General features: G+C 68.9%; 4 protein-coding genes across 8 annotated transcripts; 2 read left to right on the top strand and 2 right to left on the bottom strand.

The window, feature by feature from the left end:
* The first annotated feature begins 1,086 nt into the window (after positions 1–1,086).
* On the top strand, positions 1,087–11,558 carry SSH3 (slingshot protein phosphatase 3). 5 transcript variants are annotated; one of them, XM_075425708.1, is made up of 14 exons: positions 1,087–1,162; positions 1,987–2,024; positions 2,248–2,413; positions 3,940–4,058; positions 4,128–4,199; positions 4,334–4,399; positions 5,619–5,810; positions 6,439–6,532; positions 6,619–6,747; positions 6,821–6,867; positions 7,707–7,853; positions 8,532–8,732; positions 9,292–9,517; positions 9,608–10,212. In XM_075425708.1, the coding sequence occupies exons 1-14, from the start codon at positions 1,112–1,114 to the stop codon at positions 9,770–9,772; spliced, it is 1,713 nt and encodes a 570-aa protein (XP_075281823.1). In that variant the 5' UTR covers positions 1,087–1,111; the 3' UTR covers positions 9,773–10,212. The 5 variants fall into 5 exon arrangements, with proteins under 5 accessions (XP_075281823.1, XP_075281821.1, XP_075281820.1 ...); XM_075425706.1 differs by lacking the exons at positions 1,087–1,162; positions 9,608–10,212 and adding an exon at positions 11,292–11,558 and having other exon boundaries at positions 1,352–2,024; XM_075425705.1 differs by lacking the exons at positions 1,087–1,162; positions 9,608–10,212 and adding an exon at positions 11,289–11,558 and having other exon boundaries at positions 1,352–2,024.
* LOC142361885 (uncharacterized) lies at positions 11,535–14,848 on the bottom strand. Its single transcript, XM_075425709.1, has 4 exons — positions 14,743–14,848; positions 13,808–14,014; positions 13,611–13,722; positions 11,535–13,501 (listed from the first exon to the last, which is right to left on the bottom strand). The coding sequence occupies exons 2-4, from the start codon at positions 14,008–14,010 to the stop codon at positions 12,638–12,640; spliced, it is 1,179 nt and encodes a 392-aa protein (XP_075281824.1). The 5' UTR covers positions 14,011–14,014; positions 14,743–14,848; the 3' UTR covers positions 11,535–12,637.
* Positions 12,158–23,266, top strand: LOC142361887 (glycine N-acyltransferase-like protein 3). Its single transcript, XM_075425713.1, has 6 exons — positions 12,158–12,204; positions 12,877–12,911; positions 21,142–21,249; positions 21,348–21,474; positions 21,560–21,677; positions 22,857–23,266. Exons 3-6 carry the CDS (start codon positions 21,157–21,159, stop codon positions 23,257–23,259), a joined length of 741 nt encoding a protein of 246 aa, XP_075281828.1. The 5' UTR covers positions 12,158–12,204; positions 12,877–12,911; positions 21,142–21,156; the 3' UTR covers positions 23,260–23,266.
* LOC142361879 (glycine N-acyltransferase-like protein 3) lies at positions 16,857–19,926 on the bottom strand. Its single transcript, XM_075425676.1, has 7 exons — positions 19,899–19,926; positions 19,771–19,797; positions 19,591–19,685; positions 18,497–18,748; positions 18,284–18,404; positions 17,446–17,566; positions 16,857–17,367 (listed from the first exon to the last, which is right to left on the bottom strand). The coding sequence occupies exons 1-7, from the start codon at positions 19,924–19,926 to the stop codon at positions 16,947–16,949; spliced, it is 1,065 nt and encodes a 354-aa protein (XP_075281791.1). The 3' UTR covers positions 16,857–16,946.
* Positions 23,267–23,365: the final 99 nt, after the last annotated feature.

Below are 23,365 nucleotides of genomic sequence, written 5' to 3'. Positions count from 1 at the left end.
GGGGTTTCCTCCCTTCTGACCCCCCACAAATCCAGCCCTGTGCCCCCATTCCCTGTCCCAGGCTTAATTTTATGCTTCTTGGGGAGACCCCCGCCCGGAGAGGGGGGTGCGTGGCTGGGGACCCGCTGCTGAGCAATGGGGTGACAAGGGACTCGGGGGGGGTCGGGTCTGGGGTGCCCTGCTCTGGGGGTGGGGGGTCCTGGGCACAGGGGGGCTCGGAGTGGGCTGGCACCCACCGGGGCACGGCCAAGGGCCCTGGAGCAGTGCTGGGGTGAGGGGGGTCCCGGGGCGGGGGGGATATCCCTGGTGCCAGGGGGTGGACCATGGGGGGTCCTGGGTCAACACAGGGGGGGGGGGTCCCGGAGCAGTGCCGGGGTGAGGGGGTCCTGGAGGAGGGGGGGGGTGTCCCCTGTGCCATGGGGTGGATCCTGGGGGGTCCCGGGGCAGTGCCGGGGTGAGGGGGTCCGGGAGGGGGGGTTCCCCGGTGCCAGGGGGTGGATCTTAGTGGTGGGGGGGTCCCGGGGCAACACGGCTCTGGGTCCCAGAGCAGTGCCGGCGTGAGGGGGTCCCAGAGAGGGGGGATATCCCCGGTGCCGTGGGGTTGGATCCTGGGGGGGTCCCGGGGCAGTGCCAGGGTGAGGGGGTCCTGGAGGGGAGGGGGGGTGTCCCCTGTGCCATGGGGTGGATCCTGAGGGGTCCCAGAGCAGTGCCGGTGTGAGGGGGTCCCAGGGGAATCCCTGGCGCCGGGGGGTTGATCCTGGGGGGGTCCCGGGGCAGTGCCAGGGTGAGGGGGTCCCGGAGGGGGGGGGTTCCCCGGTGCCGGGGGGTGGATCCTGGTGGGGTCCCGGGGCAGTTCCGGGATGAGAGGCTCCTGGGGCGTGGGGGGTATCCCCGGTGCGGGGGTCCCGGGGGGTTCCCCCGGCTGGGGTCCCCGGGGAAGCCCCCAGGGGGCGGTGGGTCTGGGGGCTCCCCTCCCGGTGCCGCCGGGGCGGAGGGGGCCGTGCCGGTGCCCGTTGCCGGCCGGGCGGGGCGGTGGCGGAGGCGCTTCCTGGTGCGGGGGGGGGGGGTGGTGGCGGTGCGGGGGGGGCGGTGCGGGGCGGCGCGGCGGGGCATGGCGCTGGTGACCGTGCGGCGGGCGGCGGGTTCCCCCGGGGACCCCGCGGTGAGTCCGGCCCGGGACCGGGCACCGGGGAGCGGGGCACGGCGGCGGCGGGAGCTCGGGTCGGGCCGGCCCGGGGCCGCCCGGTGCTGCCGGGACGGGGAGTGGAGGGGGGGGGGGGGGGGGGAGGTCCCGGCTGCCCCGGGGGCTCCCGGTGGGGGGGGAACGGGGTGTCCCGGTTGTTCCCGGTTTCTCCCTGTTGTTCCCGGTTGTTCCCGGTTGCTCCCGGTGCAGGGTACGCCGCCGCTCCGGTCTCTCCCGGCGCAGGCTCACCCCAGTCGCTCCCAGTGGGAGGTTACTGGGAGCCCAGTTGCCCCCAGTACACGTTGGGGTCTGCTCCCGGCTGGGGAGGTGTGGCTTCCCGTCTTGGGGGGGGGGGGGGGTGTCCCCAGTTGCTCCCACCCGAGCTAAGGCTGTCCCCAGTGCTCCCAGTACATTCGCTGTCCCAGTAGCTCCCAGCGCTCCTGCCCTCCCCCTCCAGTAACCACTGGGCCTTATCAGGGTGCACAGCCCAGGGCCCCCCCCCCCCGCGAGCACTTCCCCCTTGGGCAGCACCCAGCCGGGGGGGGTACACACGGGGACAGCCCCCCCCCGGCATCCCAGGGCCGACCCCCAGCGGGACCCCCACCCAGGACCCCCATGCTCCCCAAAGCCCCATGCTGCTGGGGGGGGGGGTGGGGGGCAGCTTGGCAGGGTGGCTCGCAGTGCCCAGGGGGGACGTGCCGGGGTTGGGGGGTGCTTGCCGGGCCCCCCGGGCATGGTCCGTGCCCCGGGGTCATGCTCTCCCCCCGGGGGGGCACGGCCCCCCCCCCCCCAATGCTTTGCAGGAGGAAGATGCACCCAGGCGTGGGCGGCTGCAGCGACGGTGAGCGGGGGGTCCGAAGCCACAGGGTGGGGGGCACAGGGCACTGGGGTGGGGAGGGGACACAGCCACCCCCTGAGGCGCACTTCCCCCCCCCGTGGTGCCCCAGCACCCCCAGCTCCCCCCACCCCCCCCTCGGGGGAGCGCTCTGGGGGTACCCTCGAGTGCTGGGTGTCGCTGCGGGCTGGGCCCCCCCCATCCCGCTCAGGACCCTCCTGCCCCCCAGGCAGAGCTTCGTCATGGTCAAGGGGGCCGCCCTGCTGCTGCCCGCCGAGGAGCCGCTGGCGGCCGAGCCCCCCCCGGCTGCACCCCCGGGCCAGGCCCCGGGGCGGCAGGAGCAGCACCTCCAGCTCATGATGCAGCTGCTGCGCCCGCAGGATGCCATCCGGCTGGTAGGGCACGGCCACCGCGTCCCAGCGCGGGGACCGCGATGGGACGGTGGCGGGGCCGGGGACGGCGATGGGATGGAGGCGAGGTGGGGACAGCGAAAGGGATGGAGCGGGACGGGGTGGGGATGGGGACAGGGTAGGGGTGGGATGGGACAGGATGGGGTTGTGGTGGGACAGGACGGGGTGGGATGGGATGAGGATGGCAAGAGAATGGGTATGGGGACAGGGATGGGGTGGGATGGGATGGGATGGGGCGAGGATGAGGGCAGGATGGGGATGGGGACAGGGTAGGGATGGGATGGGACAGGATGGGGTTGTGGTGGGACAGGACGGGGTGGGATGGGATGAGGATGACAACAGAACGGGGATGGGGACAGGGATGGGATGGGATGGGACAGAAGGAGGACGGGGGCAGGGTGGGAATGGGGACAGGGTAGGGGTGGAATGGGACAGGATGGGGTTGTGGTCGGACAGGATGGGATGGGATGAGGATGGCAACAGAAAAGGGATGGGGACAGGGATGGGATGGGTATGGGAATGGGATGTGGATGGGGAGGGGGTGGGGATGGGACGGGACAGGATGGGATAGGATGGGGTGGGATGAGGATGGGGATGGAACGGGATGAGATGGGATGGTATGGGATGGAGTGAGGATGGGGGCAGGATGGAGATGGGGATGGGAACAGGGATGGGATGGGATGAGGATGGGGATGGAACGGGATGAGATGGGATGGTATGGGATGGAGTGAGGATGGGGGCAGGATGGAGATGGGGATGGGAACAGGGATGGGATGGGATGAGGATGGGGATGGAACGGGATGAGATGGGATGGTATGGGATGGAGTGAGGATGGGGGCAGGATGGAGATGGGGATGGGAACAGGGATGGGATGGGATGAGGATGGGGATGGAACGGGATGAGATGGGATGGAGTGAGGATGGGGGCAGGATGGAGATGGGGATGGGAACAGGGATGGGATGGGATGAGGATGGGGATGGAACGGGATGGGAGAGGATGGGATGGAGTGAGGATGGGGGCAGGATGGGGATGGGGACAGAGATGGGATGGGATAGGATGGGGTGGGATGAGGATGGGGATGGAACGGGATGGGAAAGAATGGGATGGAGTGAGGATGAGGGCGGGATGGGGATGGGGATGGGGACAGGCATGGGATGGGATGAGGGCAGGGGCAGGATGGGATGGGACAGGACAGAATTGGGATGGGACAGAGTGGGGATGGGGATAGGGATGGGGAAGGGATGGGTATTGGAATGGGATACGGATGGGGACTGGACAGGGTGGGATGGGATGAGATGGGCCATGGGACGGGATGGGATGAGGATGGGGATAAAATGGGGCTGGGGATGTGATAGGATGGGACGAGGACAGGATGGGGACAGCACAGGATGGGGTGAGGTTGGAATGGGATGGAGAAGGGATGGGGCTGGGGTGTGCCTGGTGCTCCTTCCCGGGCACTGGGGGCACTGGGGGGGCAGATCCTGCCCCCCTCATGCCCCCCCCCACCCCAGGCGGTGCGGCTGGAGTCGGCGCGGCCGCAGCGGGTGCGGTACCTGCTGGTGGTGCGGCCTGAGGAGGCGGGAGCCGAGGGGCAGACGGCGCTGCTGGGCGTCGACTTCGCCCACGAGGGGTGAGCGGGGCCTGGGGAGGGGGTCTGGGGCGGAGGGAGGCGGCACCGCCTGACCTCTGCCCGCCCCAGGGCCACCCGCTGCACCCTGGGCATGGTGCTGCCCCTCTGGAGCGACACCCAGGTCTTCCTCGACGGCGATGGGTAAGGGGTCGGCGGGGCTTGGGGGAAGGGGCGGGGTTTGTGAGGGTGGGGCTCGGGGGGCTGGGTGGGGCCTGTGGGGAGGGGCGTGGCTGGGGTGCCCACCCCACCCCAATGTGTCTCCCCGCGGTGCCCAGGGGGTTCAGCGTGACGTCGGGGGGGCAGACCCGCATCTTCAAACCCATCTCGGTCCAGACCATGTGGTGAGCGAGCCCCGGCTGTGTCCGTGGGCACAGGGCACGTGGGCACCATCGTAGGCACGGGGGGTGTGGGCACCACTGTGGGCATGGGGGACGTGGGCACCGCCACGGTTATGGGGAACATGGGCACCATCTTGGGCACGAAGGATGTGGACACTGCCATGGGCACTGCCATGGGCACTGCCATGGGCACAGGGGGACGTGGACATCACCACGGTTATGGGGGATGTGGACACTGCCATGGGCACAGGGGACATGGGCACCACCATGGGCAGCAGGGGCTGTGGGCACTACTGTGGGCATGGAGGACATAGGGACCATGACAGCTATGGGGAACGTGGGCACCACCATGCACATGGGGGATGTGGGCACCACTGTGGGCACGGAAGACATGGGCAGCACCATGGGCTTGGTTGAAGCGGGCACCACCATGGGCATGGGGGACGTGGGCACCACCATGGTCATGGTTGAAGTGGGCAGCACCATGGGCTTGGTTGAAGTGGGCACAACCATGGGCACTGGGGACATGGGCAGCACCATAGGCTTGGTTGAAGTGGACACCACCGTGGGCGTGGGGAATGTGGTCACCACCATGGGCATGGGGGACATGGGCAACACCATGGGCTTGGTTGAGTGGGCACCACCATGAGCATGGGGGACATGGGCAGCACCATGGGCTTGGTTGAAGTGGGCACCACCATGAGCGTGGGGGACATGGGCACCACCACAGTTATGGGGAACGTGGTCACCACCATGGGCACGGTTGAAGTGGGCACCACCGTGGGCACGGGGGACATGGGCAGCACATGGGCTTGGTTGAAGTGGGCACCACCGTGGGCATGGGGAATGTGGACACCGCCATGGTTATGGGGAATGTGGTCACCACCATGGGCATGGGGGACATGGGCAACACCATGGGTTTGGTTGAAGTGGGTACCACCATGAGCATGGGGGACATGGGCAGCACCATGGGCATGGGGGACATGGGCAGCACCATGGGCATGGTTGAAGTGGGCACCACCATGGGCATGGGGGACATGGGCAGCACCATGGGCATGGTTGAAGTGGGCACAACCATGGGCACTGGCGACATGGGCAGCACCACGATGGTTGTGGGGAACGTGGTCACCCCACGTGGGCGCGGGGGACACGGGCAGCAGGAAGGCGCCCCGGCCGCGGCGGAGCGTGGCCGGGCGCGGCGGTGGCAGGTGGCGTGCGGCAGGGCCGTGCTGCAGGAGCTGCACCGCGCCTGCGAGGAGGCGTCCCGCGGCGGGCACATCCCCGGGGGCCCGGCGCTGGCCTGGGCCCGCGACTACGCGGCGACGGCGGCGGCCTCGGAGCAGAGCTGCCTCAACGAGTGGCTGGCCATGGCCGACCTCGAGTCCGTGCGCCCCGCCTCGCCCCCGCCCCTCCGGTACGCCCCGCCCCCTGCCCCGCCCCCGGCCGGATGGCCAATCTGCACCGCTCCCGGGCTGAGTGGGGTGGGGCAGGGGGCGGGGCTTGTGGTAATTGGGTGGGGCTGTGAGGGTGGGGCTCTGCTAGGGAGGCAGGGCTTGTGCCGAGGGGCGGGATCTAGGTTCAGGGTGTGGCTAATGGAGGGGGCGGGGATTGCCTGGATGAGGGGTGGAGCTTAGAGGAATGGATGGGGCTTGAATGAATGGGGTGGGGCTTAGAGGAATGGGGTGGAGCTTAAAGGAATGGGGTGGGGCTTAGAGGAATGGATGGGGCTTGAATGAATGGGGTGGGGCTTAGAGGAATGGGGTGGGGCTTAGAGGAATGGGGTGGGGCTTAGAAGAATGGGGTGGGGCTTAGAAGAATGGGGTGAAGCTTAAAGGAATGGGTGGGGCTTAGAGGGATGGGTGGAGCTTAAAGCAGCTGGGTGGAGCTTAAAGGAACTGGGTGGAGCTTCCAGTCTGGGGAGGGCCATGGGGAAGTGGGGCTTGCGCTTGGCAGGGGGCTCGGGGGCAGAGGAGGTGGGGTCTGGGCAGGGTGGGGCCTGGGCGGGGCGCGGTGACGCGGTGACGCGGTGGGGTGGGCGCCAGGCCGGCGGCGGCGGAGCTGTCGGAGCAGGCGGTGCGGGCGCTGCTGCGGGAGGTGATGGCCAGCGCTGACCTGGAGAGCGTCACCTCCAAGGAGGTGGGTGCCAGCGGGCAGGGGGGCAGGGGCAGGGGGGCAGGGGCAGCGGCAGGGCCCTCCCTCACCCCCCTCCCCACGCTGCCCAGGTGCGGGAGGAGCTGGAGCGGCGCACGGGGCACAGCCTGGCCCAGCACAAGGACTTCATCGACAACGAGATGCTGCTGGTGCTGGCGCAGATGGACCGGCCCTCCCGCGTCTTCCCACACCTCTACCTGGTGGGCAGCGGCGCGGGCAGGGCAGGTGGGGCGGGCGGGGGTGTCCCCACCCCTCACCGGTGCCACCGCGCAGGGCTCCGAGTGGAACGCGGCCAACCTGGAGGAGCTGCAGCAGAACCGGTGAGCGTGGAGCGGCATGGGGTCATCTGGGGTGTCGCGGTGGGGTGGGCATGGGGCTGTCATGGGGTGTCATGGTGGGGTGGGCATGGGGTTGTCTGGGATGTCATGGTGGGGTGGGCATAGGGCCATCGTGGGGTGTCATGATGGGGTGGGCATGGGACTGTCGTAGGGTGTATGGTGAGGTGGGCATGGGGTCATCTGGAATGCCATGGTAGGGTGGGCATGGGGTCATCTGGGGAGTCACAGTGGGGTGGGCATGGGGCTGTCATGGGGTGTCGTGGTGCAGTGGGCATGGGGTCGTCTGGGGTGTCATGATGGGGTGGGCATGGGGCTATCGTAGGGTGTCATGGTGAGGCAGGCATGGGGTCATCTGGAGTGCCATGGTAGGGTGGGCATGGGGCCATAGTGGGGTGTCATGATGGGGTGGGCTTGGGGCTATCATGGGGTGTGTGGTGGGGTGGGCATGGGGTCATCTGGGGTGTCACGGTGGGGTGGGCATGAGGCCATCATGGGGTGTCCCACTAGGGTAGGCACAGGGTCATCGTGGGGTGTCCTGGTGGTGCAGGCACGAGGTCATCATGAGGTGGCCTGGTGGGGTGGGTGTGGGGTCATCATGGGACACTGGTGGGGTGGGCATGGTGCCATTGTAGGACGCCCATTGAGGTGGGCATGGAGGCCTTGCAGGGCACCCGGCAGGGTGGGCATGGCATCATGGTGGGACGCGCGGCAGGGTGGCTGCAGCAGGGCGGCGGCACCGTGGTGGGGTGGGCGCGGGGCACCCCACGGAGCGGCCCCCCGACCCTGCGTGCTCGCTGTGCCCCCCACCCGCCACGCCACAGGGTCACCCACATCCTCAACGTGGCGCGGGAGATCGACAACTTCTTCCCGGCGCTCTTCACCTACATGAACGTGCGGGTGTACGACGAGGAGGCAGCCCAGCTCCTGCCCCACTGGAACGACACCTTCCTCTTCCTCTCCCGCGTCCGGTCAGTGGGGCCAGGGCAGCCCCGGGACGCAGGGGGGGAGGGGGGACCATCGGGGGGGCACAGGGTGCAGGGGACATTGGGCTGGAGCCAGGGGAACATGGGTGGGGGTATCTGGGGAGGCATCCTGGTGGCTGAGGTGCTGGGAGCTCTGGGGACACTGGGAGCGCTGGGAGCTGGGGAGCTCTGGGGCCCTGGGTCTCTGTGGACGTTGGGAGACCTGGATACCACCCCTGGGGCGTGGGGTCCTTGGGGACACGGGGAGCCCTGGGTGACATGGGGAGCCCTGGGACACTGATGTCCTGGGGACACAGGGAGCCCTGGGGCATGGGTTCCTTGGGGACATGAAGAGCCCTGGGTGACACAGGGAGCCCTGGGATACTGATGTCCTGGGGACACTGGTGCCCTGGGAACACGGGGAGCCCTGTGTGACATGGGTGGCCCTGGGATACTGATGTCCTGGGGACAGGGGGTCCCTGAGGCACGGGGTCCTTGGGGACATGGGGAGCCCTGGGTGGCACGGGGAGCCTGGGGACACTGATGACCTGGGGACATGGGGAGTCCTGGGGTATGGGTTCCTTGGGGACATGGAGAGCCCTGGGGCACGGGGTCCACGGGGACACGGGCAGCCGTGGGGCACGGAGCCCCGGGAGCCGGGTGCCAGCGCGGGCGGTGCCGCAGGGCCGCGGGGGGCCGGGCGCTGGTGCACTGCCGCATGGGGCTGAGCCGCTCGGCGGCCACGGTGCTGGCCTACGCCATGAAGGAGTTCGGCTGGTCCCTGGAGAGGGCGCTGCGCCACGTCCGGCACTGCCGCCCCGGCGTCCTGCCCAACCCCGGCTTCATGCGCCAGCTCGACTTCTACCAGGGCATCCTGCGCGCCAGGTGGGCGGGGCGAGGGGCGGGGCGGGGCACACCCCGGGGGTGGGGCCTCATCTCACCACGCCCACTCGGGCAGGGCAGGGGCTGCTTTGGCTGCGACCTCTGGGGCGGGGTGTGTGGGGCTTGAGGTGGCCACGCCCCTCTGGGGAGGGGTGGGTGGAGCTTCTGTGGCCACGCCCTGACAGGCAGAGTGGCCTTTGGTGGAGCCTCACACTTTGTTGCTATAGCAGTGGGGCGGAGCCTGTGGGAGCCCCACCCCAAACCCTGGGGGTGTGGGGAGGTGCGGGGGGGCGTGGCTTTGAGGGTGAGGCCAGCGGCTGACGGGCAGGTGCGGGAGGCGTGGCTTCGTGGGCGTGGTCATCCGCGGGCGGGGGCGTGGCTTCATGGGCCAGGCCAGCTGCTGACGGCCAGGTGCAGGGGCGTGGCTTCATGGGCACGGTCAGCGGCTGATGGGCAGATGCGGGGGGCGTGGCTTCGCGGGCGTGGCCAGGCGCTGACGGGCAGGTGCGGGGGGCGTGGCTTCGCGGGCGTGGCCAGGCGCTGACGGGCAGGTGCGTGGCAGCCGGCACAGCAGCCTGTGGGAGCCCAAGGCGGCGGAGCAGGGGGCCCAGCCCGAGGAGGGGGGGGAGGGCGGCCCCTCCCCGCGGCCCCCCGAGGAGGGGAGCGGGCGGGGGCTGCTGGGGGCCTCCCCGCGCCCCCGCATCTCCCTCTGCGCCGTCATGCGGAGCATCAGCCAGCTGGAGTCCCCCGAGCCCCCCGAGCTGCCGGGGGACCCCCTCGTCGAGGAGGTGAGTGCCGGGAAGGGGCGGGGGGCAGGAGCTGAGGCGCTGGCTGAGCCCACCCCCCCCCCCGTGTCTTGTCCCTCCCCCCCACCGCAGGTGTTCGCGGCCGCGGAGGCACCGGGGGACCGGGGGTCCCGGCCGTCGTCCCGGCCCCGCCGGGTGGTGCGGCAGGCCAGCCTGGACGGCGGCCCCGCCCCCGACCACGCCCCCACCTCTGACCCCACCCCCCACCTCCCCTCCACCCCGCCCCCAACTCCCTAACCCGGGAGGGGGGGGGATGTGTGGGTCAGAGCCCCCCCCCGCCGCCGCGGCACCATGGGGAAGGGGCGGAGCTTAGGCCTGCTGGAGGCGTGGCCAGGGAGCCGGCACGCCCCCCCACACACTGCTGCACTCCGGGGGGCGGCGGTGGCCCTGCCTCACCTCCCCCCCCCCCGCCACCTCTCACCGCGCCGGCACTGAGAATAAAGCGTGGAAACGGCCGTGGCGTGGGTCCTATTGGGGCGATGCTCTCCTTGCCATCAGTAGGGGCCAGAGTGAACATGGAGGCTGGAGGGCAGCTCCCGGTGTGCGGGGAGGGGGAGCTGGGCTTAACCTCCCGCCGCCGTGTCCCGGCTCAGCCCGGGCTGGGGGTGCCGCAGCCCCGCACCCGCGGGTCCCGGCAGAACGGGAGGCGCGAAGCTCCGCCGCCATCTTGTGCGGCGAGGGGCGCGCGGGGAACTACAGCTCCCGGCGTCCCTTGCGCGGGGTGGGGAAGGGCGCCGGGGCTTTGCGCATGCGTGCTGGCGCGCCACCGTCCTGGTTGCTATGGGAACCGGGCGCAGGCCTGCCTCAGGCCTAGCGGCCTAGGCCGCGGCGCTGGAAGTTTGAGCTTGGCCTAGAGGTGAGGGCAGGCGGGGGGAGGGATAAAGCCGTGAGGTGTGGGCAGAGCCGTGGCTGGGGCTGGAAGAGCCAACATGGAGGCCCACACGGAGCTGGAAGGCCGCACGTCGCCTCCGGGCCAGCGCTGAGGAATGGCCTCCTGCCCGCAGCCCGAGCCGGGGCTGCTGCTCTGGGCGCGGGAGCCACCCCAGAGTCTTCCTCCCCTCACTGCTCCCCGCAGCGCCCGCCGTGTTGGGGCTCCGTGCCTGCAGAGCTGCTGGAGTGCAGCCAGAGCCCTTGCCAGCTCAGAGCCTTGCCCGCTCCCTCAGCCGCATCTGGCAGCCGCCGCAGGGCGAGCGCAGCAGAGGAGCTGGGCACGGCAGCAGCCTGGGCCCCCGAGGCCAGGGGGAAGCACCGCCAGGCTCTTCAGATCCCCCTCCCCACGGGTGGGATGCAGGGCGGCAGGGAGATACGGGGCGCCGCGGGCTGTGCGGGGCAGCCTGCCCCTGCTTTCGGAGATAAGACAGCCCCTGTTGCTTCCCGAAGCCTTTTCCTCGCTTTGCCGTGGCTTGAGGTCTTCCTGCTCACCACCCACAGCCTTTGGGTGCTCTCTGGGTGGGTTTTAGTGTCTCCTTCTCCCAACCCCGCTGCCACCGCAAGGAGCCTGGAAACCTCCCTCGTTCTCCCCGCCATGAACCGAGGGCAGAGGGAGTTTGGCCGAGGCGTCGGCAGCCACCGGGTGCAACGGGACCATGGCATGGGATTAGGGCAGAGAAAGTGGGGTGAGGTCTGGAGAACCCTGCTTGGAGGACCCCCACCTCCACCAACTGCCTCCTTCCTCCTGGCCCTGGGCCCTGCTGGGTGCGGGACGCGTACGTCTTGGGGGTCCGCACCCTAAATGTCTCTGTCCTGTTCCCAGCAGTCACGTCCCCCCAAGTGGAAGATGCTCGAGGGCCTGAAGCTCCGACAGCGGGACAAGATCCGGCTGAACAACGCGATCTGGAGGGCTCGGTGCCTGCAGCGTGAGCGGACCCTGTAGCTGCAGGCAGCCCCCGCACCCTGTCCCGCCTGCCCCCCCGCCCGGGACGCGGCCGGGGTTACTGCCGGGTCCGGCTCTCCACCGCTCGATCGCAGGTTTGCGATAGAACCAACTCATTTTATTGACGAAGCAACACAGCGAGCTAATAAAGTAAGTAATCAATAACCTAAATAACACAGCCTGTTATTAATTAATGATTGAATGATTCTGCACGCACAGCAAAGCTACTAATTACGGCTCTTCATCTGACGGATCCCACGGGACTGCTGTTGCCAGCTCTCGCGCTCTTCCCTCCCCACCGCCTGGGAGGGAAAGGCCCCGTTGGAGGCCCGACGGCCTGGGGGGGCCCGTGCCCGCCCAACCTGGCTCTGCAGGCCGCCAGCGCTGCAGTCCGCAGCCATCTGCACCCCTAATGCCAGACGATCCCCTCCCCGTGCTGACCTTTATCTAGTTTTTACACCTTATTCTCAAATTCTTCACTTCTGGGCCCTTTTTGTTACCCTTCCACCTTCCCTCCTCCACCCAAACAGCCTGCTGCCAATTAATTCTTCTCCACGGGTCCAGGTTTTGTTTCAGGCTGCTGGAGGCCGAGGCCTAGAGGTGAGCCCCTGCAGACCCCAGTCCCCGACAGGACCGCAGCTCAGTCCTCCACGTGGGACGAGGCGGTGGGGCTGGCGGGCCGGGTGCTCGCGGTGACACGTGTCCGTGTGCCGCAGGTGGGGACGATGGAGGGCGAGGACACATCCAGGCCGTCACCCGGGAGTACCACGAGCGGACGACGTACTCGTACGCACAGGTGAGGACACGGCGTGGACACAGGGACACCTGGACTCCCCCGCTGCCCACCTCCGACCCCCCACCCACGGTCCCAGGACACCCCACCCAGACCAACCGGCGGTGGCAGCTCCAGCCGAGCCCCTGCCAGCATGGGGACGCCTTTGTCCCCAGCTCTGCAGCCTCGCTGGCTGCCACTCCCCTGTCTACACCCGTGCTCGCTGTCCGATGGGCTCCCCTTTCCCAGCTGGGCCAGTCCCAGTGGCGTTACTGGGAGGCCTGGCAGCACCAGCTTCTGGGTTCACCAGCTCCCCCCACCCTTGCCGTGCCTGGCAGGGGGTCCCTGGCCCAGTAGGGTCCCAGCGGCGAGGCGGAGGGCAGCTGCCCCATGGAGCTCGACCCCCTTCATGACCCTGAAGGGCTGATGTCAGACCTGGCCGACACCATCTTCTTCGTCAGCTTGTGATCCAGCCCACCCTCTGGCAGCCCGTGGCCCCCCCTTCTGTCCCATCAGCCCGCTGTGGGGCATCCCACGCCCCTCCTCGCATCCCCCCTGGTCCGTCTGTCCGTCTGTCTGCCCGCTGGCAGGCCAGGCAGCCTGCAGGTCCCTGCCCTGGGCGCTGCCAGCCCTCGCCTCCAGCTCCTGACCCCGTTAACGCTCCCTCCGTTAACTCTGCCTTCTGCCCCCCCCCAGATCTCGCAGCCAGCCGCCCCCAGCCTGTGCTACTGGTGAGTACTGGGGTGGGACCCCCTCTCCTCCCTCCCCAGTGGCACCCCCAGACCCCGCCCCGGCTCCGTTCTGCCCACGGGGCCGGCTGAGCCCCCCGCCCTCCCCTGCCTGGGGGGTGGGGGCGGGGAGCACCCCTACGAGGGGACAGGGGCACCCCCACAGCGAGGGGATCTGTGGGGCAAGGGGACCACCATCTGCTCCGTACCGTGGGGGGTCTGTGGGGCCGAGGGCACTGTGTGGGGGCACTGTGGGGGGGCACAGACCCCCCCCTGCTCCCAGGGCTGCCATTAAACTCTGTGTGACTGCACAAACCCGCCTGGCTCTCTCGGGGAGGGGGGGGCACAGACCCCTCCCTCAGTACCCCACAAAGGGGCTTCACCCCCCAACCCCGGGTGCCCCCCAGACAGCACGCGGCAGCCCCCCACCTTCGCTCACACCAGCCTTTAATCCGCCCGGTGCCCCCCGGGGCCGTGGCACGGCTGCGGACAGGCCTGGGGGGCAGCGGGCACGACCCCCCCCGGCCCCCCCCTTCCTTCTCATCCCTCTGGCGTGGGGTGCAGCGGCTCAGAGCGAGTACTCGTGCCAGAGGCTGTGGGGCAGAGCGGGGGGGTCAGCAGCCGCCTGCTGCCCCCCACCCCACCCTGGGATGGATACCGGCAGGGTGGGGGGCACCAAAAGTTGGGGGGGGGTGCACCCACCTGTAGGTGACATCGGGGTCGTCCCGGTGCTCCAGGAGAGCGTCGCGAACTGGGCTGGGGGGGCTCAGCCCCAGCGCCTGCGCCCGCTCCCACCGCTGCAACCGGGTGATCCCTGCGGGGGGGCGGGGGGGGGGCACGGTCAGGGGGGTCTGGGGGAGTCTGGGGGGGGTCTGGGGGCTGGAGGGGGGGGGTCTCACCGGTGCACGGCCCGTACTCCCAGGCCAGGTCGAAGCGGCGCAGCATCTCCAGGAGGGCTTGGTCCGGGGGGGGACGCGGGGGGGGGGGACTCGGCTGCCGGGGGGGGCTGGGGACAGCGCTTGACCTTGCCCTTGACCTTGCCCGGGGGTCGCCGCGCCCGCCGCCGCGGGAAGGAGTCGGTGATGCGGGGGGGCTGCTCCATGGCCCTGCGGGGACAGGACGGGTGGCGGCCCCGGGGCCCGGAACCGGGCGCGTCCCCGCTCCGCCCCTGCCGAGCCCCGGGCGGAAGCGGCGGGGCTGGGCCGGGGAGACCGGGGGCTGCCACCCCACCCCCCGCCACCCCGCCGCTGTCACACCCCCCCCCCCCCCGTCGGTCCCCGCCGTCCTGGGGACTGCCACCCCCCCCCCGCTTCGGTCCCCGCCACCCTGGGGACTGCCACCCCCCCCCGCTTCGGTCCCCACCACCCCGCCGCTGTCACCGCCCCCCCCCCCGTCGGTCCCAGCCACACCGGGGACTGCCACCCCCCATTCGGTCCCCGCCACCCCGCCTCTGACACCCCCCCATCAGTTCCCACCACCCTGGGGACTTCTACCCCCCCCCCCGCTTCGGTCCCCACCACCCTGGGGACTGCCACCCCCCCCCGCTTCGGTCCCCGCCACCCCACCGCTGTCACCCCCCCCCCCCCCGTTGGTCCCAGCCACACCGGGGACTGCCACCCCCCCAGTCGGTCCCCGCCACCCTGGGTACTGTCACCCCCCCAATCAGTCCCAGCCACACCGGGGACTGTCACCCCCCCCCGTGGGTCCCCGCCACCCCCTGCCCCGTGACCCACCCCAGGCAGCCGTCACCCTCCGCCCCACGCAGCGCTCCGGCCCCGTGTCCCCCCCCCCCCGGGAAGCACAGCCGGTGACCCACGGGCCTGCCTGTGCCCACCCCCAGCCGTGGTGACACCGTCCCGGGGGGGGGACACACACGCACACCCCGCAGGTGCCACCGGTGCGGATTTGCCTGAGGCTTCACAGCCCTCCCGGGGGGGGCCCAGAATAGCCCGGGGCAGGGCCGCGGTGACGCAGGGTGACACCCCAGGGACACAGACACGTCCCTCGGCGGTGACAGCAGCTGGCGGCTCCAACGGCCGGCGGGGAGGGACGCACAACCCTATAGCAGCCATCAGAGAATCCACAATGCTTTATTATTATTATTATTATTATTATTATTATTACTATTATTATTATTACTCTGGTTCTCTCCCTTGCCCCCACAGTGTGGGGACTTCCCCACCCCAGGGTGGGGGGTCTGAGGGGTGGGAGGGCTCTCAAGCCCTCCAACAGCGGGGAGGGACGCGCAACCCTATAGCAGCCATCAGAGAATCCACTCTGCTTCTCTTTTATTATTATTATTATTATTATTATTATTCCATTTGATTTTCTCCCTCGCCCCACAGCACGGGGAATTCCCCCCCCAGGGTGGGAGGTCCGAGGGAGGATTCTCAGTCCCTCCAACGGCAGGGAGGGACGCACAACCCTATAGCAGCTATCAGAGAATCCACTCTGCTTTTTTTGGAAATAATAATAATAACAATAATAATAATAATTATTATTATTATTGTTTGGTTTTCTCCCTCGCCCCACAGCGCGGGGGCTTCTCCACCCCAGGGTGGGGGTCCGGGGGAGCGGGGCTCTCAGGCCCTCCAACAGCCAGCAGAGGGACACACAACCCTATAGCAGCCATCAGAGAATCCCCTCTGCTTTTCTTTTTTATTATTATTATTACTCCGTTTGGTTTTCTCCCTCGCCCCCCAGCACGGGGGCTTCCCCACCCCAGGGTGGGGGGTCCGAGCGGTGTGGGGGAGGGCTCTCAGGCCCTCCAACCGCCACTGGGGAGGGACGCACAACCCTATAGCAGCCATCAGAGAATCCACTCTGCTTTATTTTTTTATTATTATTATTACTCCCTTTGGTTTTCTCCCCCACCCCCCAGCGCGGGGGCTTCCCCACCCCAAGGTGGGGGTCCGAGGGGCGATTCTCAGTCCTTCCAATGGCAGGGAGGGACGTATAGCAGCTATCAGAGAATCCACTCTGCTTATTATTATTATTATTATTATTATTATTATTATTATTATTATTATTATTATTCCTTTGGTTTTCTCCCCCACCCCCCAGCGCGGGGGCTTCCCCACGCAGGGTTGGGGGTCCCGGGGGGTGTGAGGGAGGGCTCTCAGGCCCTCCAACCGCCACTGGGGAGGGACGCACAACCCTATAGCAGCCATCAGAGAATCCACTCTGCTTTTCTTTTTTTTTTATTATTATTATTACTCCGTTTGGTTTTCTCCCCCGCCCCCCAGCGCGGGGGCTTCCCCACTCCAGGGTGGGGGTCCGAGGGGCGACTCTCAGTCACTCCAATGGCAGGGAGGGACGCACAACCCTATAGCAGCTATCAGAGAATCCACTCTGCTTTTTATTATTATTATTATTATTATTATTATTATTATTATTATTATTATTATTCTTCCTTTGGTTTTCTCCCCCACCCCCCAGCGCGGGGTCTTCCCCACGCAGGGTTGGGGGTCCCGGGGGGTGTTGGGGAGGGCTCAGACCCTCCAACCGCCACTGGGGAGGGACGCACAACCATATAGCAGCCATCAGAGAATCCACTCTGCTTTACTTTTTTATTATTATTATTACTCCCTTTGGTTTTCTCCCTCGCCCCCCAGCGCGGGGGCTTCCCCACCCCAAGGTGGGGGTCCGAGGGGTGATTCTCAGTCCCTCCAATGGCAGGGAGGGAAGCACAACCCTATAGCAGCTATCAGAGAATCCACTCTGCTTTTTTTTATTATTATTATTATTATTATTATTATTATTATTATTATTATTATTATTCCTTTGGTTTTCTCCCTCACCCCCCAGCGCGGGGGCTTCCCCACGCAGGGTTGGGGGTCCCGGGGGGTGTGAGGGAGGGCTCTCAGGCCCTCCAACCGCCACTGGGGAGGGACGCACAACCCTATAGCAGCCATCAGAGAATCCACTCTGCTTTATTTTTTTATTATTATTATTACTCCCTTTGGTTTTCTCCCCCACCCCCCAGCGTGGGCGCTTCCCCACCCCAGGGTGGGGGTCCCGGGGTGGGGGGGTTGGCTCTCAGGCGGCGGCCCTGGCCAGCCCGGGGTTGTGCAGGACGTAGCGGCAGCGCGCGGGCAGCTGCCGGTACCCCAGCTCCTCCAGCACCCGCTGCATCGCCCGGTTCTCCGGCACCGTGTGCCCGAAAGCCTCGAAGCCTCGCGCCCGCGCCCGCCGCGCGGCCATGCCCAGCGCCACCAGCATGTGGCCGCGCCGGCGGTGGCTCGGCAGCGTGTAGCCGTGGGCCGCGGCGCCGAACGGGTCGCTCAGCACCCAGCAGAATGGGCCCCCGCTCCCCTCGTGCAGGCACAGGGTGGGGAAGCCCCCCACCACCTCGGCCAGGTACCGGCGGCTGCGCGCGTTGCCCCCGTACGCCCACGTCTCGTCCACCAGGTCCACATGCGCCGGGCTGAGCGAGCCCACCCGGACGCCGGGGTCCAGCCTGCGGCCGGTGGCCGTCAGCGTTTGGGGAGGGGGACACACACGGGGTGGCGGGGGGCTGCGGGCGCGGGGGGCTCACCGGGGCTCGGGGATGGCGCTGGGGTCGGGGTGCAGGTAGGTGTAGTAGTCGGTGATCTCCAGCTCCACGCCCTTGGGCCCCGCCACGGCCTCGGCCACCGTGGCCACCCCCTCCTGCAGCCCTGGGGACGGGGGCGTCAGGGGACCCCGCTCCCCTGGCAGCCCCCCCCGCGCCCCCCCCCTTCTGACCCCGGCACGGCGGCTCTGCCCTCCCCGCTGTCCCCCCCACAACCCCAGTCTCTGTCCCCAGTAGCCCAATCCTTGCTCCCAGTGCACCCACAACCCCAGTTCCTGCCCCCAGTACCCCCCAAGTCCAACCACAATGCCCCCCACTGTCCCCAGTGTCCCCCAGCACGCCAGTTCCTACTCCCAGTGACCTGCAGCACCCCCAAGTCCAACCACAAGGCTTCCCACTGCCCCCAGCACCCCAGTTCCTGCCCCCAGTGCCCCCCAGCATCCCCCAGTCCAACCATGCTACTCCCGTGTCCCCCAGAACCCCAGTTCCTACTCCCAGTGCCCCCAGCACCCCAGTTCCTGCCCCCAGTGCCTCTCCCAGCACCCCCAAGTCCAACCACAATGCTCCCAGTGCCCCCCAGCACCCCAGTTCCTATTCCCAGTGCCCCCAGCACCTCAATTCCTGCCCCCAGTGCCCCCCAGCACCCCCAAGTCCAACCACAATGCTCCCAGTGCCCCCCAGCACCACCAACCCCTTCCCCCCTCACCACCCAGTGCCTCCCGTTCCTTACCCCGGTACCAGCAGCGTCTCTCCCCAGTGCCCCATGCCCCCAGCGCTCCCCAGTGCCCCCCAGTTCCCCCCCCCCCCGGGACCCCCATGCCACCGATGACGTGGAAGGCGGTGTCCCAGCGCAGGCACCCGGGGGTCTCCACCAGCGCCCGGTAGGCCCCCAGGTCCCGGTAGAAAGCGGCGTGTACGTTCCGGTAGCAGTCATCCGCCGGCACCTGCGGGGCACCCATGGGTGCCCTGAGCCCACCCTGGGTGCCAGGGCACCCAGTGTGTGTCCCCCCACCCCCACCCAGTGCCCCCCGGCCACCTCCGCCCGGCGCCTGGCCAGCACGGCGCCGAAGTGGGGCCACGAGTCCACCACCACCTCGAAGCCCCCCGGGTTCCCCCGGTTCACGAACATCAGGGCCCCGTAGACCTGCGGGGCGAAGGGGGTCAGAGCTGGGGGGGGGCTTTGGGGCTGCCCCCCCCCTCCCCAAACCCCGGCCTTCGGCTCGGGGCTGCGGGCGGTGAAGGCGGAGGGGGCGGAGCCTAATGCCAGGCTGCCCACAAGTGGGTGGGGCTAGGCGGAGCGGGGAGGGGCGGGCGGGAAGGCTGGGATTGGCTCGCATGAGGGAAGTCTGGGAGGGGATTGGCTGGCTGGTGCGGGTCTGGAAGGGGATTGGCTGGCTCGGAACCAATCGGGGTTGGGGCGGTGCGCAGGAGCTGGCCTGGACTTGGGACGGGACGGGACGGGGACGGGGACGGGGACGGGGACGGGGACGGGGGGGGGGGGGGGGGGGGGGGGTGGGGTGTGGCAGAGGAGTCCCTGTCCTGGGGGGGGGGGGGCGTCGGGAGGTGACACCGGGGGCAAGAGGGGTGACACTGAGGTCCCTATCGCTGGGAGGGCAGGGGTGACGGGGGGTCCCCATCATGAGAAAGGGCAGGGGTGACACTGAGGTCCCTATCGCTGGGAGGGCAGGGGTGACGGGGGGTCCCCATCATGAGAAAGGGCAGGGGTGACCCTGGGGTCCCTGACCCGGGAAGGGGGTGCGTGAGGAGGTGACACCGGGGCAAGAGGGGTGACAGCGGGGTCCTTGTCATGGCATAGGGCAGGGGTGGCAGTGGGGTCCCCATCCTGGCACAGGACAAGGGTGACAGTGGGGTCCCCATCACTGGGAGGGTATGGGTGACAGTGGGGTCCCTGTCATGGCACGGGGCAGGGTTGACATTGGGGGCCCCATCATGACACAGGGCAGGGGTGACATTGGGGTCTCTGTCACTGAGAGGGCAGGAGTGACATTGGGGTCCCCATCCTGGCACAGGGCAGGGGTGACATTGGGGTCTCTGTCACTGGGAGGGCAGGGGTGACAGTGGGGTCCCCATCCTGGCACGGGGCAGGGGTGACGGCGGGGTCCCCGTCACCGGCAGGGCGAGGGGCAGGCTCCTCCGCAGGGTCCCCTCCAGGCGCTGCAGCTGGGCCGGGCACGTCAGGATCAGCATGGTCCTGCCGAGAGACCCTGCGATAGCGGGGGGCAGGACCCCCCGGCTGGGGACCCCCGGCCCCAGTCATCCCCAGTGGCCCCCAGCCCCTCCACCACTCACCTCGCAGCGGTCCTGAGGCCGTGGGTCCTGGGGGGCCGTGGGGCAGGCGGTGACACCAATGGGTGCCAGGGCCACCACGAACCGTCACGGGCCGGTGAGTGCCCCCTGCCCGAGGGGTGGCCCCGTACCGGGGGGGCAACGGGCAGGGTCCGTCATCCCCGGGCGTGGGGCCAGCCCTGCCCCACAGCCACCAGTGTCACCGCCTGCCCCACGGCCATGTTGGTCCTGACGTGCCCCGGCCAGCTCCGGCGCCTGGAGGAGGCCCTGCGGAGGAGCCTGCCTGCCACCCTGCCGGTGACGGGGACCCTGGGGACCCTGGGGACCCCCCTGCCTCCCCCCGCCCTGCCAGGGACCCCAGAGACCCCCTCCATGCTGGTGACGGGGTCTCCAGGGTGCCCTCCCCACCCAGTGCTATCGGTGACAGGGACCCTGGGGACCCCGGGGACCCCCCTGCCTCCCCCCACCTTCCCCACCCTGTCAGGGACCCCAGAGACCCCCTCCATGCTGGTGACGGGGTCTCCAGGGTACCCCCCACCCAGCGCTACCAGTGACAGGGACTCTGGGGACCCTGGGGACCCCCCTGCCTCCCCCCACCCTGCCAGGGACCCCAGAGACCCCCTCCATGCTGGTGACAGGGGCTCCAGGGTGCCCCCCCCACCCAGCGCTACTGGTGATGGGGACCCTGGGGACCCATCTCCCCCACCCTGCTGGTGATGGGGACCCCAGAGACCCCCTCCATGCTGGTGACGGGGGCTCCAGGGTGCCCCCCCCACCCAGCGCTACCGGTGATGGGGACCCTGGGGACCCATCTCCCCCACCCTGCTGGTGATGGGGACCCCAGAGACCCCCTCCATGCTGGTGACAGGGGCTCCCGGGTGCCCTCCCCACCCAGCGCTACTGGTGACAGGGACCTGCGTGCTCTCCCCTCCATCCTGCCACTCACGGGGACTCTGGGGACCCCTGTGACCCCCCCCCCCCCCACCCTATCGGTGACGGGGACCCTGGGGACCCCCCTGCCTCCCCCCGCCATGCCAGGGACCCCAGAGACCCTCTCCATGCTGGTGACGGGGGCTCCAGGGTGCCCCCCACCCAGCGCTACCAGTGACAGGGACCTGCGTGCTCTCCCATCCATGCACTCACGGGGACTCTGGGGACCCCTGTGACCCCCCCCACCCCACCCTATCGGTGACGGGGACCCTGGGGACCCATCTCCCCCACCCTGCTGAGGACGGGGACCCCCAAGTAGTGCCCTGGCCCCCGGCACCGACCAGAGCTGGCAGCGCCCAGGGTGCAGCCGGGCACCGTGGGGACACGGAGGGACCCGTCGCAGCCCCCCTGTGTCCCCCCCCCAGCGCTGACCCTGTCCTGCAGGTCCTGGGGACCGTGATGACGGTGGCCCGGGGGAACCCGGCGGCCCACGAGGTGCTGGTGGACACCTGGCCCCATTTCGGCGTCGTCCTGACCCGCCTGCGCCCAGAGGTGACGCTCCGGGTGCCCCCCACCCCACGGGCAGCACCCCACGCATCGAGGAGGGGGGGGTGTCACCCTCATGTCGTGTGTGTCGTCCCCCCCCCCAGGAGCACAGGGACCCCAAGGACTTCTACAGCAACCAGCTGACCGTGTACTACCGGGACGAGGGGGCTTGGCGGGCGCTGCTGGGGGGCACCGGGGCGGTGGGCTGGAACCGGGCCTTCCAGATCCAGGGTAAGGCTGGCACGGGGGAAATGGGGGGGGGGGGGGGTCAGGGCAGCCCCCCGTGCCCCCGCCCCGGCTGACGGCACTGGCGCAGGGATGCAGGACGGGGTGTACCAGGCCGTCAGCGAGGCGGCCGGTGCCAAGGGGCTGCGGCTGGAGACCCACCGGTACCAGGCGCTGCTGAGCCCCGGGGCCCCCCAGCCCCGCGCGCAGTGAGTGCAGGGGCACCGGGGGACACGGTGGCACTTGGGGGGGGTCCTCGGTCACATCCCCGGGTGGCACTGGGGCACCTGAGCACGTCCCTGGGTGGCACAGGGATCCCTAAGCACATCCTTGGGTGGCACAGGGGTCCCCAATCCCATCTCCAAGTGACATGAGGGTCCCCAAGCACATCCCTGGGTGACATAGGGGTCCCCAATCCCATCTCCAAGTGACATGAGGGTCCCCAAGCACATTCCTGGGTGGCACAGGGGTCCCTGAGCACATCCTTGGGTGGCACAGGGGTCCCCAATCCCATCTCCAAGTGACATGAGGGTCCCCAGGCACATCCCCGGGTGGCACAGGGGTCCCTGAGCACATCCCTGGGTGGCACAGGGGTCCCCGATTCCATCTCCAAGTGACATGAGGGTCCCCAAGCACATCCCTGGGTGACAGGAGGGTCCCCAAGCACAGCCCCAGTGGTAAAGGAGTCCCCGAGCACATCCCTGGGTGGCACAGAGGTCCCCAATCCCATCTCCAAGTGACATGAAGGTCCCCAAGCACATCTGCAGGTGGCACAGGGGTCCCTGAGCACATCTCTGGGTGGCACAGGAGTCCCCAATCACATTTCTTGGTGGCATGGGGGTCCCTGAGAACATCCCTGGGTGGCACAGGGGTCCCCAATCCCATCTCCAAGTGACATGAGGGTCCCCAAGCACATCGCTGGGTGGCATAGGGATCCCTGAGCATAACCCTGGGTGGCACAGGGGTCCCCAAGCACATCTCCAAGTGACATGAGGGTCCCCAAGCACATTCCTGGGTGGCACAGGAGTCCCCAATCACATTTCTTAGTGGCATGGGGGTCCCTGAGCACATCCTTGGGTGGCACAGGGGTTCCTGATCCCATCTCCAAGTGACATGAGGGTCCCCAAGCACATCCACAGGTGGCACAGGGGTTCCCAAGCACATCCCTGGGTGGCACAGGAGTCCCCAGTCAGATTTCTTGGTGGCACAGGGGTCCCCAAGCACATCCCCAATCCCATCTCCAAGTGACATGAGGGTCCCCAAGCATACCCCTGGGTGGCACAGTGGGTCCCCAATCCCACCCGCGGTGCCCTCCCCACGCTGGGTGCGGGGTGGGGGGGTTCCCTGTCCCCGCCCCCCATCACCTCCTCCGCTCTGCCCCACGGCAGGGTGCCACCGGGACTTCGCCTGGCACCCGTGTCCCCGTCCCACGTCCCGCTGCTCAACGCCACGTGGGGTTTCGGGGGGAACGCCCGCAGCCGGCGGTTCCTGCTGGGCCTGGTGCGGGCGCTGCCCAGCGCCTGCGTGCTGGGCCCCCGCGGGCGCCCCGTCTCCTGGAGCCTGCTGGACCCCCTGGGCTGCCTCAGCCACGGCTACACGCTGCCCGCCTGGCGCGGGCGAGGCCTCGGCGGGGTGACGCTGGGGGCCCTGGGCGGGGGGCTGCACGCCCGCGGCTTCCCCGTCTATTGCGGGGTGCTGCCGCAGAACGGCCCCTCGCAACGGGCCGTCCGCGCCGTCGGCTTCCAGCCGCAGCCCGGCACCCTCTACCTCCTCGTGGTCACCCCGCCGTAGCGCCCGGGGAAGGGGGTGCCCGACGATGGGGCGTAAATGGGGGTCACCCAGGCCTGGGGGGGGCAGGTCTTGGCTCCCCACCCTGCCCTGCACAGAGGGGGAACCC

This window comes from Opisthocomus hoazin, chromosome 7 (assembly GCF_030867145.1).
Source record: "Opisthocomus hoazin isolate bOpiHoa1 chromosome 7, bOpiHoa1.hap1, whole genome shotgun sequence".
NCBI lineage: Eukaryota > Metazoa > Chordata > Aves > Opisthocomiformes > Opisthocomidae > Opisthocomus > Opisthocomus hoazin.
Note: the sequence above shows the minus strand (reverse complement) of the source record. Positions and strands in the feature narration are given on the sequence as shown.